This window comes from Strix uralensis, chromosome 23, assembly GCF_047716275.1.
Source record: "Strix uralensis isolate ZFMK-TIS-50842 chromosome 23, bStrUra1, whole genome shotgun sequence".
Classification (NCBI taxonomy): Eukaryota; Metazoa; Chordata; class Aves; order Strigiformes; family Strigidae; genus Strix; species Strix uralensis.
The window spans coordinates 7,019,237-7,035,829 of NC_133994.1; the positions used below are offsets into that span (position 1 = coordinate 7,019,237).

General features: G+C 62.5%; 3 protein-coding genes across 4 annotated transcripts in view; all 3 read left to right on the top strand.

Annotated features, from left to right (window-relative positions):
* FHAD1 (forkhead associated phosphopeptide binding domain 1) overlaps positions 1–5,107 on the top strand; it is a 24,702-nt gene extending 19,595 nt beyond the window's left edge. Inside the window, 6 exon segments of the mRNA XM_074892696.1 lie at positions 329–464; positions 915–1,042; positions 1,414–1,509; positions 2,328–2,548; positions 3,492–3,657; positions 4,780–5,107. Coding sequence (XP_074748797.1) covers positions 329–464; positions 915–1,042; positions 1,414–1,509; positions 2,328–2,548; positions 3,492–3,657; positions 4,780–4,863 — 831 coding nt within the window. The 3' untranslated portion in view covers positions 4,864–5,107.
* On the top strand, positions 4,660–11,290 carry EFHD2 (EF-hand domain family member D2). 2 transcript variants are annotated; one of them, XM_074892695.1, is made up of 4 exons: positions 4,660–4,886; positions 9,805–9,952; positions 10,094–10,228; positions 10,364–11,290. In XM_074892695.1, exons 2-4 carry the CDS (start codon positions 9,839–9,841, stop codon positions 10,496–10,498), a joined length of 384 nt encoding a protein of 127 aa, XP_074748796.1. In that variant the 5' UTR covers positions 4,660–4,886; positions 9,805–9,838; the 3' UTR covers positions 10,499–11,290. The 2 variants fall into 2 exon arrangements, with proteins under 2 accessions (XP_074748796.1, XP_074748795.1); XM_074892694.1 differs by lacking the exon at positions 4,660–4,886 and adding an exon at positions 6,558–6,674.
* Positions 11,141–13,737, top strand: LOC141953921 (chymotrypsin-C-like). The gene is made up of 9 exons (XM_074892867.1): positions 11,141–11,229; positions 11,744–12,006; positions 12,126–12,217; positions 12,304–12,401; positions 12,488–12,610; positions 12,693–12,829; positions 13,066–13,211; positions 13,436–13,585; positions 13,669–13,737. Exons 1-9 carry the CDS (start codon positions 11,141–11,143, stop codon positions 13,684–13,686), a joined length of 1,116 nt encoding a protein of 371 aa, XP_074748968.1. The 3' UTR covers positions 13,687–13,737.
* Positions 13,738–16,593: the final 2,856 nt, after the last annotated feature.

Sequence of the window (16,593 nt, forward strand, 5' to 3'; positions counted from 1 at the left end):
GTAGCACAAAATGCCAGAGAAAAACGCTGATGTGGCCATTCAGAGCCACACACCATCCCGCTTGCAGGTCTCTGGAGAATTTGTAGAGCTCATGGCCCCACCGGGGTGCGGCTGGTGCAGCAGAGCAAGAAAGGGGTCTCTGATGTGGCTCTTCTACCCCACAAATCCATGGAGAGGGTGTAGGGTGAGACACTCCATGGGCTTCGCTTTCCACATGTGCCAAGCAACCGGCGTCTTCAAGCAAGGCTGTGTTTTAAGTCAGGTTTAAGCCAAGCTCGTGTTGAGCCAGATGCAGTCTGGGTGAGAATGGCTGGGCTGTTTCTTCCAGGAGCTGGCCTTGGACTTGGCCAACCTTGGCGCAAAATGCCGAGGCCTCAGGCACGAGGAAACGATCCAGCGCCAGAAAGAAGGCTTGGCCGAGCTGCGGGAGAGGATAAAGATGCTGGAGAAGAGGCAATCCTCGGGTAGGCGTGGCTGTCCCTCTAAAGGGAAGATGTGTCCGTGTGCCTTTGATAGATGCTGGAGTCTGCTGGTGGGGCACGTGACGCGAGGGAAGGAGCAGTGGGCTGTGGTGGGGCTCGGGCCCTTCGCTTGCAATGGGCTCGGGCTTTTCCCTTGCAAGGGCAGCTCTCCTGCGTGTGTGTGAGTGTGTGCAGGTGGTAGGAAAGCATCTCTGGAGAAACCATCTGAGCAATAGGTGTGAATCCTACTTGCATAGAGAAAGCAACGCCCAAACACTCGGATAGCGATGTGGGCAGGGAAGGCTGGTGCAGGCTTTGCTCCGTAGCCTGTGCATCTCGCCATGCACGGTCTCTGTAAGGGGAAACGTGGCAAACCTTGAAGAGGCTGAGCTGTGAAGCCACGGCACGTCACACAGAGTGGAACAACACGGTGGGTGGGTTTTGTACCTCCAGCTGCCGTGAAGAAGGGTCCAGAGCCACTGATGGTCCTGATGAAAGACTTCCCAGAGAAAATAGTCCAGAAACCAGGTCTCGAGAGGGAACCTGCGCCCGTGGCAGGAACAAAACTGAAGGCCAGCAAGGTAAGAAGGCGATTTTTGGTTCGTGGTGCTTGTGGCTTCATTGGGAAAGTGTTCCCTGGAATGCGGAGAATTAGGCTTTTGGATACACTAAATAAGAAGCTGGGGGGAGACAGGGTGGTGCAAGATCTGGCAGCGTGTAAGCCTAAGGGAAGGCAGTGCTAGTGGAGGGTCACAGGTCCTGTCAGGAGCAGCCTGTGGCCCAGCACCGCTGGCGCAGCTGCCCAGGGATGCCACAGGCCAAGCGGGGCGGGAGGCTTTGCGCTGTGGCGATACTGGGGCACTTTTTCCATGTGGTGGAAGGGAGGCTCGAGGCAGCTCAACCCAAAGGTGGGCGAACTGTGGGCTCCATTGGTCTTTCGCTGTCTGTGCAGGTTCCTGGCCATGTTGCTAACAGGGGCCAGCATGGAGCTGCTGATGGGGCAGTGAGCTTGGAGATGGCTGATGCGACAGACGTCGGCGAGAAGATGGTACATCAGCAGTAGATGTGTTAAAGTGGTACCCAGCACTTGTAGAGGGTAGATTGTTTTGAGAGGCGTTTCAGAAGGAAGTGATTGGCATCAGGGCTCCACAGGAATGTGGTTGAGGATGAACTGCATATTGCAGGACCAAGGGTGTGCTGGGCACATGCTGGGACATCCCAGGACCCCAGAACGTGCAATGGTGCATCCTTCTCCCCTTCCCACCTAAGGTCTTTGGGGGTGTTCCCTCAGGCAGGCAGGGCTGATCCTCAAGGAGAGGTAAGGTTGGTGAGAACAGAGACCTTGGCCAACTTACACGCCCACTAAATGATGCGAGATGTGCTGCAGAGTGATGGAGGTGGCTGCTGGAGGGGGCGTCCGTTGGTAGCACAGTGGGTGGGTTGTGAAAGTGGGTCTCTTCCCCTCAAAAAGGGCAGAAAAATGTCCAGCGGGGAAAATGGGTCATGTTGTAAAAGGAAAAATCCACCCCCAAGGAGTCGTGCGGCTGGGAATGGAACGCCAGGTGTGAAAGGGGCTGGTCTGGAGCTTGGGTGCGCTCCGGTGTGGTGTGTCACCTCTCTGAGTGCCCCCAAGCAGCAGCCCCAAGGCACAGGTGAGCCACAGTATTTGTATGAGCGCTCAGAAAAGCTCGCCCAGGGAAAGCACTCATGGAAATAAAACAAAGGGGAAGGCATGTGGTGGTTTCCTGGTGGTGTTTTCATCTCCTCAGTAGAGCAGAATGGAAGCAGATGGCTGAGCAGTGTGATGTTATGTGGCGGAGGAATTGGCAGGCCTAGTAAATAATGCATCCCCTATTCTTCCCACAGTACCTTGACGTAATTAGTGCTCTGGGAAGCCTGATGAAGGTGAAGGAGCTGTCAGGAGTGCAGCCTCTGAAGCACCTTCCTCAGGAGGAGAGGGGAAAAGCAGGACTGCAGAGACAGAAGGACCTGGAGCTACTGTATGATAAGATCAGGAACCTCAAGATTCGCCTAGAGAGAAAAGAAGAAATGCTGAAAGATTATGAGGCCAGCATGGAGCAGCTCAGGTACCGAACGGCAAGGTGGCTGCTACTGGCCACGGGTCTGAGTGAGACCGAGTCCTGGAATGCAAAGTGACGGGGAACTCGGGGAAAGCGGTGGTGCAGCCCCTTGCCAGGTTGTGTCAGGTCTGCCTGGGACTGGTCACGTTGTGGCCACAGTAGAGAAAGTGTTAGGAGAAACAGAGAAATGTCCTCCTGGTTCTCTGCAGTGGTGCCTCGCAGGGCCCTATGCAGTTGAGCAGGGTCAGTTGGGGAAAGCTTGGCAGCCTCCCTCGAGCCCGGGACAGCAGTGGCATCGTCTGAGCTGGAGGGACGGCGTCACAGGAGCGAGGGGTGGGAGCCAATGGGAAGGGCTGTCCGGATCGAAGGTGATGCTCCCGCTCCACGAGCTGCTGCATGAGGCTGTGCATTAGGGAGCAGGGAGGAACCCGTGGGTGCTCTCGTGCAAGCCCTGCTGCCGCTCGCTGCACAAATGCAGAAGTCGTTTTGCCCGCAGGACCGGAAAAAAGCAATGTAGAAAGATGTTTCTGGGCTGGTGTAAATATGCCACTGTATTCAGAGTAGGCAAGAGGTCTGATAGCGATCTCCAAGCCAGCAGTGCTGACACAGCCACCCAGTCCCTCTGTGGGCTCCTACACCGAACAGAAAGGCTCACAGCCATCAGTGGGGGGGAGGAAGCCTTGGAGAGGCGGCATCTTGGTCTCAGCAAAGGCGGGAGGAGAGGGGGTTTGTCCGTGGTGGAAGGAATCGGAGCAGAGAAAAGGCTTGTGAAAACATGTGCAAGTCCCCGCAAGGTGTTAGCTGCTCTGATGGCCCTCAGTGTCACCCCGTGGCGTGGGGGGCCCTAGGAGAGATGCAAGCGCGATAGGGTTTTCTCAAAAGCAGTCTCTCCCAGCTGGGGACTGGGGGGTCGACACGAGTGGCAGTCCCGTCCTCCTGTTTCGCACAGGCTGAACCAAGCGTCCCTGCAAAGGTGCCAGGAGGAGATGTCCAAGCTCGAAGATGAAGCCTACAGGGAGGCAGAAGAGAAGGCTCTGCTGAAAGAGGCTCTGGAGAGGACACAGCTCCAGCTGAGCCAGGAGAAGAGGCTGCTGCGAGCGGCCAAGCTGCACAAGGTGAGAACAGAGGAGACGGTGAGCAAGGCCCCCAAGGACACCTGGAGCCCCAGGAGCCAAACGTCCCCGTGCCCGAGCGTTCAAAGGCAGGTCACGGTGATCAGCGGGAACCTCTGCGTTCAGCGAGGTGCTTCCAGCAGCGTCTGCCCTGACGATGTAGGAAGGCGCAGGGGATGTGCGGCACAGCCTGAACGCTCGGCTGTTGGTAAGGTGCCCGAGGCAAGTCCTGCAAGGAGAAGGAAGGTGACTCCTGGTGTTATCTCAAGCCTTGCAGAGGACAAGGCGAAGGAGCCTCCAGGCTGTGCCCGTTCTCCAGCAGGCAGGGTTGGGAAGGCACAACGGCCTGCGGTCCCTTGGTTGCACGCAGTGGAGGTGAGGCGAGGAGAAGCGAGCGAGCTGCCCGCCACCGTGGGAAGGGTCTCCCCTCACAGGTGCAGACGTGTGATTTTGTTCTCTCAAAATGAGATGACCGCTCAGGAGGCGTTTGGTAAATGAAGAGCAGGGGCTGTGGTGAGAGACCCCCAGGGCATCAGCGGGCTGAAAGTTGCAAGAGCGTTGTTGGTTTTGGGGATGCCTCTCTTGAGTGTGGGGCACTTCTGTGGCGTGCTTACCGCAGCCAGAAAGGCACAGGAGCCCGGCGTGGAGCCAGCAGGAGCCGAGAGCCCCGTGTAACGTGCTTACCTAGCTTTTGTGATCAGTTAGCAACACGTCGTGGGTCCGGGCACAGTTTTCTGGCTGTCGGGTACTGGGGGTGGCTGTGCGTGTCTGCAGCAGTGTTGGGGCAGACGCCAGGTGAAGAGCTGGGAGCTCCGTGTGATACTCAACTCCTGCGCTTTATCCAACAGCCAGCTCCATCTGTGTCAGGGACCCGGGATCTCAGAGTCAGACAGACCATCCCAAGAGGCTGGGCATCCCGGGGCCCTGCTGCTCAGCCAGGCTCGGCTGCATGGCAGCATCCCTGCTGCTGAAGCTGGAGGGTGATGTGTGCGTAGGCAGCTGTATCAATGGGTTTGGGTCATGTCCTAGGGCAAAGGGAAGGTCACACATGTCCTTCAGGCAGTGTGAAGGCCGTGCCGAGCTCTCACAAGCAAGCGTGGTGTTCAATGTGTCTCTGTTCTGCAGCCTGGAGCCAAGAAGCCTTTCTGCTCGGGCAAGCTGAAGGCCAAAGAGCGCACAGCAGAAGCTGTCAAGGTGGGAAGCACGTAGGAGAGACACCACGTGGGCCTTTGGTAGGTGAAGGTCTGCGGTAGGAATGTGTCATCGCGCTGTGGACTCTAATGTTGGACGTGGTATGAGGTGTGGGTGCGTTCAGAGGAGCCTCTGTTGGTATCCTGTAGCTCCTGGGCACGCTGGTGTGGCTGTACGGTGTGTAGAACCTTATTTTCCTGTAGTACGTGTCCCATCCTGTGTGGTGGGGTTTCCAGCAATAGTAAAGGTGGTTGTGGATACAGCCCAGTGGGTGTGAATTCAGCCCAGCATCTACAGCAAACGTGTGAAGCCAACGGAGCGGGTCTGTCCTGTCCCTGCTGAAGTGGCCTCGAGCTCGTGAAGCCCACACGGCTTGAACGGTCCCTTGCACTTGCAACTCCCGCGTCCTCCCGTCCCCGTGGTGTCAGGGGGAGTTGGAGCATGAGGCACGACGCAGTATGGAAACGTGGCACCCCGGGAACACCGGAGCTGCGGCGAGCTGCCACGTAGTCACGGGAAGGGGAGAAGAGGATGCGGAAGCAGCAGCGTGAGAGGGAGCTCGGGGAGATGAGAGCAAAGTCCTGGTCGGTTGGGATGGGGCAGTGATGTGGGCTCGCTTGCCCGCTGGTGGCTGCCATCGAGCAAGGGCGAGAGCCAGGCCCTGGTTTCTGGGGAGCAGCGGTGTTTTGGGGAGGGAAGGCTCTGAGGGGAACAGGCAGCTCCAGCACACGCCACCCCTGCAGCTGCTGTGCTTTTGCATCGCTCAGCGCGGCCTGGGCCGAGTCCTTGGCAGATCTCGTCAGCTGAGGATGATTTGAATGTGAGCAAAACCCCGCTGGGATGTTTGGTTTGGCGTTGGGTTTTTTTATTTTAATAGGATGAAAAGGTCTGAAAGCGGCACAGAGGGGCCGTGGCTGGCTGACGCAGGAGCCACGTCAGGCCCGGGGCTGCCGGGCACCCAGGGGCACGCGATGGCCGATGCCTCGTTGACCCCACGGCCTGTGTGGCCAGTGGCCGTGCCGCAGGGCTCTGCCCACCGACGTGGCCTCTTTCCCCCCTGGACGTGCTGTGGGCTTCCAGCTCCGCGCTGGCCTGGGCCTATTTTGGGGCGAGGCATGACCTTGTACGCCCGTGGAGGTTGAACACCGTGCTGTGAGCGGGTCGGTCTGTGCTGGTGGGCATCTTCTGGGGGTTTATCTCGTGGGTTCGGGCTGGGCTTGTCCTTTTGCCCCCCCACTTGCCAACCCCCCCCCACAGCGAATGGCTGGAGCGGGGAGGGGGCAGGTACCTGTAGGTGCTCCCGGGGCTGCAGAAGCCCCTCGAGCGGCTCCCTTGACCCTAAGGACTCGCACCTGCATCCCTGGCACATCCCGCCGGGGTGGGTGCGGGACCCCTGGGGTGGGTGCGGGACCCCCGCGGAGCGCGGTACCAGCCCCCCCTCCCCCGCAGCCGGCGGGGGGGGCCGGGCAGACGCTGAGGGGCTGATGGCGAGCGGCGGGGCCAGCCGGACCCCCCCGCCCCTCAGCCTCCGCTGGGGCGGGTGGGGGGGGGGGGGGGCTGCAGCCCGGCCCCCGGGGCCGCCCCCGCCGGCGGGGCGGAGCGGAGCGGGGCGGCGCGGCCATCCGGGCACCATGGCGGCGGCGGAGGAGCTGGCGGGGCGGCGGGGCCGGGGAGCGGAGCCGGGGCCGGCACCGGGCAGCCCGGCGGGGGGGGGGGCGGGGGGGTGTGGAGGGCTCGCCCGGGGGCGGCCGCCGCGTCTTCAGCCCCGCCGGCGAGTTCCGCGAGTTTTCCCGGCGGCAGCTCCGCGATATGGAGCGGCTCTTCCGACAGTGAGTGCGGGCGCGGGGCGGGGGGGGGGGGACGGGGACCGGGACCCCCCGGGTGGCATCACCGGGTCCCGGCCGGGCCTCCCCCCCCCTCGCTATCCCGCCTGGTGGCAGGGGACGCTCCTGGCAGGGGAGATGCCCCGGCGCCCCCCGCCCCGTGCTTGCCGGAGGGACACCCCATTCCTTTGCGGGAGGGACCCCCAACCGCCCCCCCAGCCCCTTGTAGGAGTGGGACCCCCTGGCTCCTTGCAGGACCCCCCCCCAGCTCATCGTATGAGGGATGCCTGGGACACCCCCAACTCCTTGCAGGAGGGATCCCAGGGACTTCCCCCCCCCGCCCCCCAGCACCTTGCAGGAGGGATCCCAGCGACACCCCCTTCCCCCCAACTCCTTGCAGGAGGGACTCCTGCACCCCCTAAATTGTTGCAGAAGGGACCCCCTGTCGCCCCATCTCCTGGGAGGAGGGACCGTGGCACCCTCTGATGGGGAAGGGGGGCTGGAGGATACAGCAAGGGACCCCCCCGTTCCCTCAGCCCCAGCACCGAGGGGCCCCCGCTTTTCTGCCAGCGACGCAGCCCCCGGGGCTGCAGCGGCGAGGCCGGCGTGGGCAGGCGGCGTGTCCTCGGCATCGCTGGCCGCGCTGCGTGTCACCACGCACGATGGAGCGTGACTGCCAGCTCGGCCCCCAGCCCCGGGGGGAGCAGAAGCTGACAGCAAGTATCGAGCCCTGGAAATTTCCAGGGGGAAATAGAAGTCGGGCTGGCCCCGACGGCGGTCACGCCAGGATGCGCGTGAGTAGCCGGGGGCAAGCGGGACGGCCCGGAGCATCCCTACGGAGCCCGCTTTGTGCAGGGAGCGTGGGCATGGGGAGGGCATGGCTGTGGTGTGCTGCTGCCTGCCCGCCCCCCCGGCTGACATTTGGGGGGAAACCTGTGTAAATGTGCTGTGTGGTCTCGCTCGGGCACTGCCGCGTGCTGGAGAAAGTGGAGGGGCTGAGGCAGCGAGCCCCAAAGCACAAGGCTTTGGGGGGGGGGCGGGGGCGTGTTTAGGGTGCTGGCGTGCCCTCCCAGCACCCCTGGCAGGGCGAGGAGCTCCCCCCCTGTCCCCCACTTCTTCCCAGGGGTCTGTCGCCCCATCACCCGGACGTGGCAGCGAGCGAGACGCGCGGGTTGCCACCAGCAGTGTTGGACTGCAGCAGAAGGGAGCCCACGGCGGGGGGGGGGGGACCGTGCGTGGGGCTGCTCCCAGTGCCGGCGGTGATGGGTGGCTGTGGGTGCTCTGGCCGCGGCGCAGATGGCAATGCGGGGCGGGGGGGGAAGCGGCGCGTGGTGGGTGTCTGCCCAACGCGGCGCAGACGAGGCAGCCGGGCGCGCGAAGCAGACGTGTTTGCTCTGACACCTGCAGCGTCTCGCTGCAGCGAAAGGAGCAGCGCCGGGGCTGCGCACCCACCGGCGAGGCGGCCCCCGGGGGTTGGGGGGCGGGGGGGTTTCTCCCCAAAGAAAGGATGTGCTGTTAAGACAAGCCCTGCCACGCTGCCCTTGCCACCACTGCTGTCCTCATGATGGGACCATCCGGCTGTACAGGGCAAAGCGACACATGGAAGGGTTTTGCTCTCTACAGGGGAGATGTTGCCCTTTGGGAACTTCCCTGGGAGAAGTAGAGGGATGCCTGCAGCCCTGAAAATCTGAGAGGAGGGGAGCGAGAGCGAGGAAGTGCCCTGCAGTTGGGGGTGGCTTGCATGGGACGAAGCGGGCAGGGCTGTGCTAGCAAACGTGCCCCTTGCAGAGAAACTCTGCGTGATGCTCCGAGAGGGGTCTTGGAGGCAGAAAGCACGTGGGGTCTGCTCCCCCAGCCCAGCTCCTGGGGTGACGGCAGCAGCAAGGTGGGGGTGAGCAGGGCCGGTGAGGGGCCAGCCCTGTTTTGGGGCCCCCAGCAGTGTGGGAGAGTGGAAAGGCACCGCTTGTGACACGGACAGAGCAGACCACAGCAGAGAAGGTACAAATGAGTCATGGACCTGCAGCACAGTGAGCGTGGTGAGCCTGGTGCTCTGCGTGGCTGCTGCAGTGCCTGCAGGCACAGAAAAGACAAGCCACCAAAAAAAAAAAAAAAGCCCAGTTTCAACAGTTTCAGCTGGGTGGCTGCTCACCTACTTCTGCATTGCACCGGGATGTGCTGCGGGGCCTTTGTGTTGTGGCCAGGAAGGGTGGTGGGGCAAGGGGACAGCAGCGAGCCTTGCAGGGACACCGTGGGGAGAGCAGCTGCCTGCACCCTGGAGCCCTGTGAGGTGCAGAGCCGTGCTGGGGCCCCAGGGAGAGGTGTCGTGCCCAAAGGCTCCAGGGCAGAGGGCAGAGTGCCACCGGCACGGCCTGCGGTGGAGCAGGCAGGGTGAGCTGCCAGCTCGGTGTAGGCAGGGCAGTGGGTGGGAGGCTGGATGGGACGGCAGCATGGTTGCAGGTGGGGGTCTGAGGGGGGTGTCCCTGCCCGGGGTCCATAAACAGAGATGCGCCCAGATCTCTCAGCCAAGCCTGGGTGTCTGGGTGAGGCTGGAGCACAGATGCTGAGGGGCTCTAGGCAGGTGGGAGCCATCACCTGGGGATGTCATGGGGAGGTGGCGGTGGCAGCTCTGGGTGGGCTTGTGATCCCCACAGCCCAACAGGCAGGGGTGTACCAAACCCCCGGGAGCCGGGCAAGCTGCCGGCTCCACCAAGAGGAAGGTGGGTCGTGGCCAAGGGGTGAAGGAGGGAGCGGCGCCTGGTGGGCTTAGTGCCGTGGCCCGTTATCCCTTGCAGCAGCCGAGGGGAGTGTGTGCTCAGGCTCCCAGCCCAGGGAGTCAGCAGCAGGTTTGGCAGCGTCCTGGGGGTTTCTCCTGCCAAGTGCCGCACGGAAGCAGAAACGATCCCGGGTGATGCTCTGGGGAGCTGTTAGCGGTTCACCGGCAGCTTCCCGTGGTCTGGCAAGCCACCCGAGATTGCCAGTGCCCGGGTCCTTGCTGGTCCCTCCTCGCTGCCTGGCCAGCGTGGGCAGGGTGTTGGGCGCACGCAGAGGTGCTGGTGCTGGGGGGGCCGGTACGAGGGGCTGTGTGCTCTCTGCGTGCCCCATGGTGATTTGACAGGACCGTGCCTCCATCCTGCAGGTACGATGCAGGAAAGGATGGCTTCATCGACCTGATGGAGCTGAAGCTGATGATGGAGAAGCTGGGGGCACCGCAGACACACCTGGGCCTGAAGAACATGATCAAGGAAGTGGATGAAGACCTGGACAGCAAGCTCAGCTTTCGGGAGGTGAGGGGCTGGGGGGTCCCCATGCTGACAGAGAGATGTCCCCGGCTGCTGCTCGGCTCAGCCAAGTGGTAAGAAAGTGGGGAGGGAGTTGTGATGGCTTGGAGGTCTTGGGGGAGCTGATGCCAACATCTCCCCTCGCAGTTCCTGCTGATTTTCCGCAAGGCAGCGGCAGGCGAGCTGCAGGAGGACAGCGGGCTGCACGCCCTGGCCCGGCTCTCTGAGATTGATGTCTCCACGGAGGGGGTCAAAGGTGCCAAGAGCTTCTTCGAGGCCAAGGTGAGGCAAGTGCTGCGGCACAAGAGGTCCCGCCACTGTGGACGGTGGGTGGGCAGGAGGGTGGAGATGTTGGGGTGGGCAGCAGGGCTTGGTGGGGGTCTCGGGAGACCCAGCCAGCCGTGCCACTATCGGCAGGTGCAAGCCATCCATGATGCCAGCCGCTTTGAGGAGGAGATCAAGGCGGAGCAGGAGGAGAAGAAGAAGCAGGCGGAGGAGCTGAAGCAGAGGAAGGCGGCGTTCAAGGAGCTGCAGTCCACCTTCAAGCAGTGACAGGGCACCAGCGCGGGGCCGGGCAGGACTGGTCTGCGGTGCCCGGGCCGGCAATGCTGCGTGTGCCATGTGCCGACCGTGCTGGGAGCGATACCCAAGCTGCACGTCACCTGTGACTCCCCAAAGGCTGGGCCACTGCTGGGCGCCTGGTCCGGGCTTGGCCCCGGGTGGCCCTGACCCCCCTCCCCTTACTGTGGTGTCTGTAGGTGTTGTTTGTGCCCCCCCGCCAAGCCGCAGGCAGCAGCACCCTGTCCCCCTGCTGTCATGTGTTGTGCATGTGCTGTGAGGTCTGCAGGATGGCAACTTGCCCGGGCGGGTGTCACGGTGGCCACGCCAGCTCAGTGCCTATCGCTGTGGCTGCGCCAAAAGCCGGGCGTGCTGCGGGCGAGCGTGGTGAGGGCCGGGTGCTGGCAGAGGGGCTGCGTGTGTGTGTGTATGGGCGTGTGTGTGTGTGTGTGCCTGGGGTCTGTGCGGTGCTCGGGGGTGGGAGCCCATCCCGCTGGTGTGCAGAGCAGCGCTGCACCCGCTTGCCTGTATCTCTATTTTGGTAAAAAAAACGTACAGAAAGGCAGCTGCTGGCTCGCAAAGCTGCGTTACATTTTTTCGTGTTGTGTTCAGCCCAGGAGGATGAGTGGTGTAGCCATGAGTGGTTCTCGTTGGTCAGTTGAGGCTCCCGTGTTTGTGGGTGCTGTAAAGAGGCGCGTCTGTCCCGCGGTGTCCCCTGCGCAGCGGTACCGGCGGGGTGTGTTTTGTTTTTTTATTTTAATCCCAAATAAATATTATATTTCGTAAGTGCGCTGGGTGCTTGTGGAGGGGGCTGAGGCACAGCCGTGGCGGGGAGGAACCTGCTGGGGAGTGGGGTCTGGCTGTGGCCACCCTGTCACCGCTGCTGGAGCCGGCCCCTGCCACGGCGGTGCCGGGACGTCAGCGTGGGAAGCAGTGGGGGCCTGATCCAGGTGTGTGGATGTGGCGTTATCAAAGGTCTTCAACATCCCCCCAGGGGCTGCCCCCCCCCCCTCTGCAGCACCGGGGGCACCCGTGGGGCCTTGGCCGTGTGGAGGGTGAGATAAGGGGACCTTGGCCCTACGGTGGTGTGGGGGCAGCAAGCTGGGGGGGCCGTGTCTGGGGCAGCTGGTGCTGGAGGTTGGGGTGCAGTTGGGCTGTCCAGCACCCCACGGAGAGCGGCGTGGCCTGGGGGGGGCTGTCTGGCCGTCGTCCCTCGAGAGGGACCCTGCCTGTCCCCAGGTTGGGACCGTGCTGTGACGCCAGCACGCGATGGGCAGATGTGGCCGTTCCCAGGCAGGACGATAAGTCGGGGCAATGGGGCTGGAGAGCCCCCGGCCCCCCCCGCCATGGGACACTCGGCACATGTCGTGGCGGGAGGGGCGATGCCAAGGTCCCTCTGGTGGCGCTGGGCGCTATAAGAGGGGCGAGCGGCCCTGCCGTGGCACCTTGGGACTGCACGACCATGCTGGGGGCTGTGTGTCTCGCCGTGCTGCTGGGCTACGGTGGGTGCGGGCGGCAGGGAGGGGACGGGGTGGGAGGGGACGGGACCCCAGCACCCGCCCTGGCCTCGGGCACAGGGGCGCGAGCGGCCACTGAGGTCCCTTTGCCGGGTGTCGTGCAGCCTACGGATGCGGTCAGCCGGCCGTGCCACCGCTGCTGGGCACCCGGGTGGTGGGTGGCGTAGACGCCCGGCCCCACAGCTGGCCGTGGCAGGTAAGAGGGGGTGCGGGGATGGGGATGGGGAGGGGGGACGGGGAGGGGGACACCCCCGCTCTGACCCTGCGGCCCTGCCGTCGCAGATCTCGCTGCAGTACGACTCCTCTGGGACTTGGCGCCACACGTGCGGCGGGACCCTCATCGACCCCAGCTGGGTGCTGACGGCTGCCCACTGCATCAGGTGGGTGCTGGGATGCCAGGGGGGTCCGCACCAAGGGGGGGCAAGATGTTTGTGGAGTCTGACACCCCCTCTCTTCCCGCTGGCAGCTCTAGCCTGACGTACCGCGTGGTGCTGGGCAAGCAAGTCCTGTCGGAGGACGAGCCGGGCTCAGTGGCTGTGGGCGTGGAGAAGATCATCGTGCATGAGAAGTGGAACTCCTTCCTCATCATGTAGGGGGTGGGATGCGTTGGGGGCGGGCGGGGGGCATCGCGGTCGGGGTCCCCTGTCCTCACAGCTCGGCTCTCCCTGCAGCAACGACATCGCCCTGATCAAGCTGGCGCAGGCGGTGAAGGAGAGCGAGACCATCCAGCCCTCCTGCCTGCCGCCCGCCGGCCTCATCCTGGAGAACGGCTACCCCTGCTACATCACCGGCTGGGGCCGCCTCCGGAGTAAGCTGGGGGGGTCCCCGGGGAGGATTTTGGGGGGTTTTGTGCAGGCGCAGGGTGTGAGGTGCGGCTGTCATAGAATCATAGAATCATTCAGGTTGGTTCATGGTTGGACTGGATGATCTTCAAGGTCTTTTCCAACCTAGATGATTCTGTGATTCTGTGAAAAGACCCTTGGTTGGGATCATCAAGTCCAACCATCAGCCCGACTCTACAAAGTTCTCCCGCTGTCGTTGCAGCAAACGGGCCCCTGGCTGACACCCTGCAGCAGGCGCTGCTGCCTGTGGTGTCCTACGAGATCTGCTCGCAGAGGGACTGGTGGGGCAGCAATGTCCGCACCACCATGGTGTGCGCCGGCGGAGACGGCATCACCTCCGGCTGCAACGTGAGTACCAGTGCCGCGGGGTGGGGGGTGCCCACAGCCAATGGTGGGGTGCAGGGAGGGGGTGGGTTGGCAGGGGTGCCCCGAGCGGAGCGGGGCTGTGGACCCCGTGGGAAGCGCGGGAGGAGAGGGGATGGAGCCATGGCGGTGGGCGGCCAGGAACGGAGGTTGGGCTGCGCCGGTGGGGTGCCCAGGAGGGGGCATGGAGCGTCTGTCTGTGCGGGCAGGGGGATTCGGGCGGCCCCCTGAACTGCCAGCGCGAGGGGCTCTGGGAGGTGCACGGCATCGTCAGCTTCGGCTCCGCGCTGGGCTGCAACACGGCCAAGAAGCCGACGGTCTTCACGCGGGTGTCTGCCTACATCGACTGGATCAACGAGGTGGGTGCCCCTTCCTCTGGCCCCATCCCCACGCAGCCAAGGGTCACACCGTGACCCCCCCCTCCATGTCTTGTTGTTGGCAGAAAATGAACGCAAACTGAGGCCGCGGCGCGTGGTGCAACAGTTCTTGAGTGTGATAAAGGCAAAAGCGCTGACCTGGTTTCGTGTGTCCCGCTGGTTATTTGGGGGGGGCAGAGGGGGGGAACATGTGGTGGGGCTGGGGCTGGACACCCAGGGCTGTGTCTAGCAATGCCCGTGTGCTCGGGAGGGCCCCTCCATCCTGCAGCAGGGCTGGCCGGGGTCCTGGGGAGGCTGAGGAGGGCAGCCATCCTGCAAACTGCCCCCCTGTTTTGGGGAGGTGTGGGAGCCATGCCCATGGCATTGAGGGGCTTGAGGTGTGGCTGGTGGTTGGGGGGAGAGGGACTGGGGTCTGGCCAGGTGGTCCTGGGGGGCTCTAAGGAACCTCCTTGGCCCTTGGGGGACTCTAGGGGACTTGGTAGGTCACAGGATGCTTTTGGGGACTTGGCTGGCCCTGGCATGTCTCAGGGGATTTTGCTGGCACTGGGCTACTTGAGGACAGCTGATTTTTAATGGGGGTTTTGAGGGAACTGGGTTGGGAGCTTGAGGGAGGCTGATTGGTCTGGGGTGGGGGGCTCGAGGGGACATGGTTGGAGCCTGTGGGGTCCCTGGGAGGAGCTGGGGCTGCCATGGGGGAGCTGTGGGGTTTGCCAGGGCACGAGGTGTTGATGGGAGTGGGTGTGAAGAGGCTGCCTGGGAGGTGCGGCCGGGTGCCGAACCGTAACCCCCCCCCGAGGAGAGACACCCACCTCGCTGGAGCCTCGGGGAGGTGACGGTGGTACCGCACCGTCGTCTCTTTGCGGCTGCCGGAGCACGGCGGGAGGAGGAGGAGGACGAGCAGAGATGGACACAGCGCCTTGAGCTCGGCAGGGGATGGGATGGATGGCGCCCAGCTTTGGGGTCGTGCTGTCAGCGGACCAGCAAGTGCCACCACCGGCGTGGCGACCAACGCTGACACCTGGCACCAGCCCAGCGGGAGCGCGGGGCAGGGCTGTGGGGTTCTCCCGGGACGGTGCAGCCCTTGCCAGCCCAGCCAGAGGTTTAGTGGGCAGAGGGGCACGGGGTTGGAAAGTTTTTGGAGGGTCTGGAAATGTGCTGCAGGGTGCTACAGCGAAGGGGCTGTACCCATCACCCCACCGGGTATGAAAGGCCGGTCTGGGTGATGCCCTGTGTGCAGTGCCCGCGTGCTGAGCGGGGCTGGGTGGTCGGGGTGCTCATGTGGGACTGGCGGTGCCTGGGGTGGGAACTAAAGGCGGTGTAGGTGAAGTAGAGCAAGGTGGGGTGCCACCCTCCCCCTGCGGTATGTGCCAGGTGGAGATGGCTGAGGGACTGGGCAGCGGGGCAGGGGATGTGTCGAGGGGATGCTGAGCACCACGGCGTTGCTGCTGTAACTGTCTGTGTGCCTGTAACGTGTCAGAAATACTGTACCACTGTAAGGGATGCCTGTACCAGCTCCGGGAGATGCTGTGGCTGGGGGTCACTGTGGGGCACAAGGTGGGAGCTGTTGAGGGGTGCGCAGTGGTGGTGAATAAAGCAGCGCAGCATGGCCAGAAACACGGTGTCAGTGTCTTTTCTTGTTCCCTCTGAGAGGAGGCAGCACCTCGATTCCTGTGTTCAGTTTTGGGCCCCTCACTCCCAAAAGGCCATTGAATGACTCGAGCGTGTCCACAGAAGGGCAACGGAGCTGGTGCAGGGTCTGGAGCACAGGTCTGATGGGGAGCGGCTGAGGGAACTGGGGGGGTTTAGTCTGGAGAAGAGGAGGCTGAGGGGAGACCTCCTGGCCCTCTGCAACTCCCTGAAAGGAGGGTGCAGAGAGGGGGGATGAGTCTCTTGAGCCAAGGAACCAGCGCCAGGCCAAGAGGGAATGGCCTCAAGCTGCGCCAGGGCAGGGTCAGACTGGCTCTTAGGAAGGATTTCTTTGCAGAAGGGGTTGTTGGGCGTTGGAATGGGCTGCCCAGGGCAGGGGGGGAGTCCCCATCCCTGGAGGGGTTGAAGAGTCGGGTTGACCCAGCGCTGAGGGATCTGGTGGAGTTGGGAACGGTCAGTGTGAGGTTCATGGTTGGACTGGAGGAGCTTCAAGGGCTTTTCCAACCGAGATGATTCTGGGATTCTGAGACAGCCGGACACCAGGAGCTGGGTACCAAGCACACCTCGCTCAGGATGGGGCTGCAGGACAGGGGGAAGACACAGGGGCAGGACACAGGGTGCTGTAGCAAGGATGGGCATCAGTGTTGCACTGTAGGCTTGGGTGGTCTGGAAGGAGACTGGTAAAGAAACCTGTACCCTGTAGCAGGTAGAGCCCTGGTGTGTGCTTTCTGTGCGGCTGTAGAACAGTGACACGTAGCACCAAAACTCAGCTTTATTAGGAAATGCGTAGCTCTGGCCCCTGCCTCTCCATGCTGCCCTTGGTGGTGACCCAGAGAGGCAAGGGGTCACACAGAAGCAGGTGACAATGTGAGACAGTTAACACAAGTTTGACACCTAAAGGGAAAAAAGATCTTTAAAAGGTAGGGTAATGCTACCCTGTTAGGCTGGATAGAGCAAATATTTGAGCAGCCCAGGCTAAGAGGATAGCATATCAATCTGATGTAAAACTGTGAAAGGGTTATTGTCACACTGTGCAGTGTTTAAAGACGTTAAACTGCCAACCTGGTGCTTTTGAAGCCTTTGGCCTTACACTGTCCAACGGTAACATGACAGGTGGCTGTTTTAATCTTTTCACATGAAGAGAAGATGTATGTGAGTCTGAAGTGTTAAATGAAGGCCTAAGTTTTGGCCATCCAACACACACACACGTGCTTATATAATTTTTTTTTTAGAAAAGTACATAATTTTTCAGCAGACTGGAAGCTTAATTTGAGTGCACAGACACGATGTCACACACCACAGTAGGCTTCTCTAACTTGCTGTCTGTCACACTAAGGCTTTGC

What these genes read in the sequence shown, in the direction of transcription:
- EFHD2 (XM_074892694.1), top strand. Translation starts at nt 6,655, where the DNA reads ATGGAGCGGCTCTTCCGACA. An exon ending in ATGGAGCGGCTCTTCCGACA is followed by an intron (nt 6,675 to 9,804) that starts GTGAGTGCGGGC and finishes TCCATCCTGCAG; the next exon opens with GTACGATGCAGGAAAGGATG. An exon ending in AGAGCTTCTTCGAGGCCAAG is followed by an intron (nt 10,229 to 10,363) that starts GTGAGGCAAGTG and finishes CACTATCGGCAG; the next exon opens with GTGCAAGCCATCCATGATGC.
- LOC141953921 (XM_074892867.1), top strand. Translation starts at nt 11,141, where the DNA reads ATGAGTGGTTCTCGTTGGTCAGTTGAGGCTCCCGTGTTTGTGGGTGCT. An exon ending in TGGAACTCCTTCCTCATCAT is followed by an intron (nt 12,611 to 12,692) that starts GTAGGGGGTGGG and finishes CTCTCCCTGCAG; the next exon opens with CAACGACATCGCCCTGATCA. An exon ending in GCATCACCTCCGGCTGCAAC is followed by an intron (nt 13,212 to 13,435) that starts GTGAGTACCAGT and finishes CTGTGCGGGCAG; the next exon opens with GGGGATTCGGGCGGCCCCCT.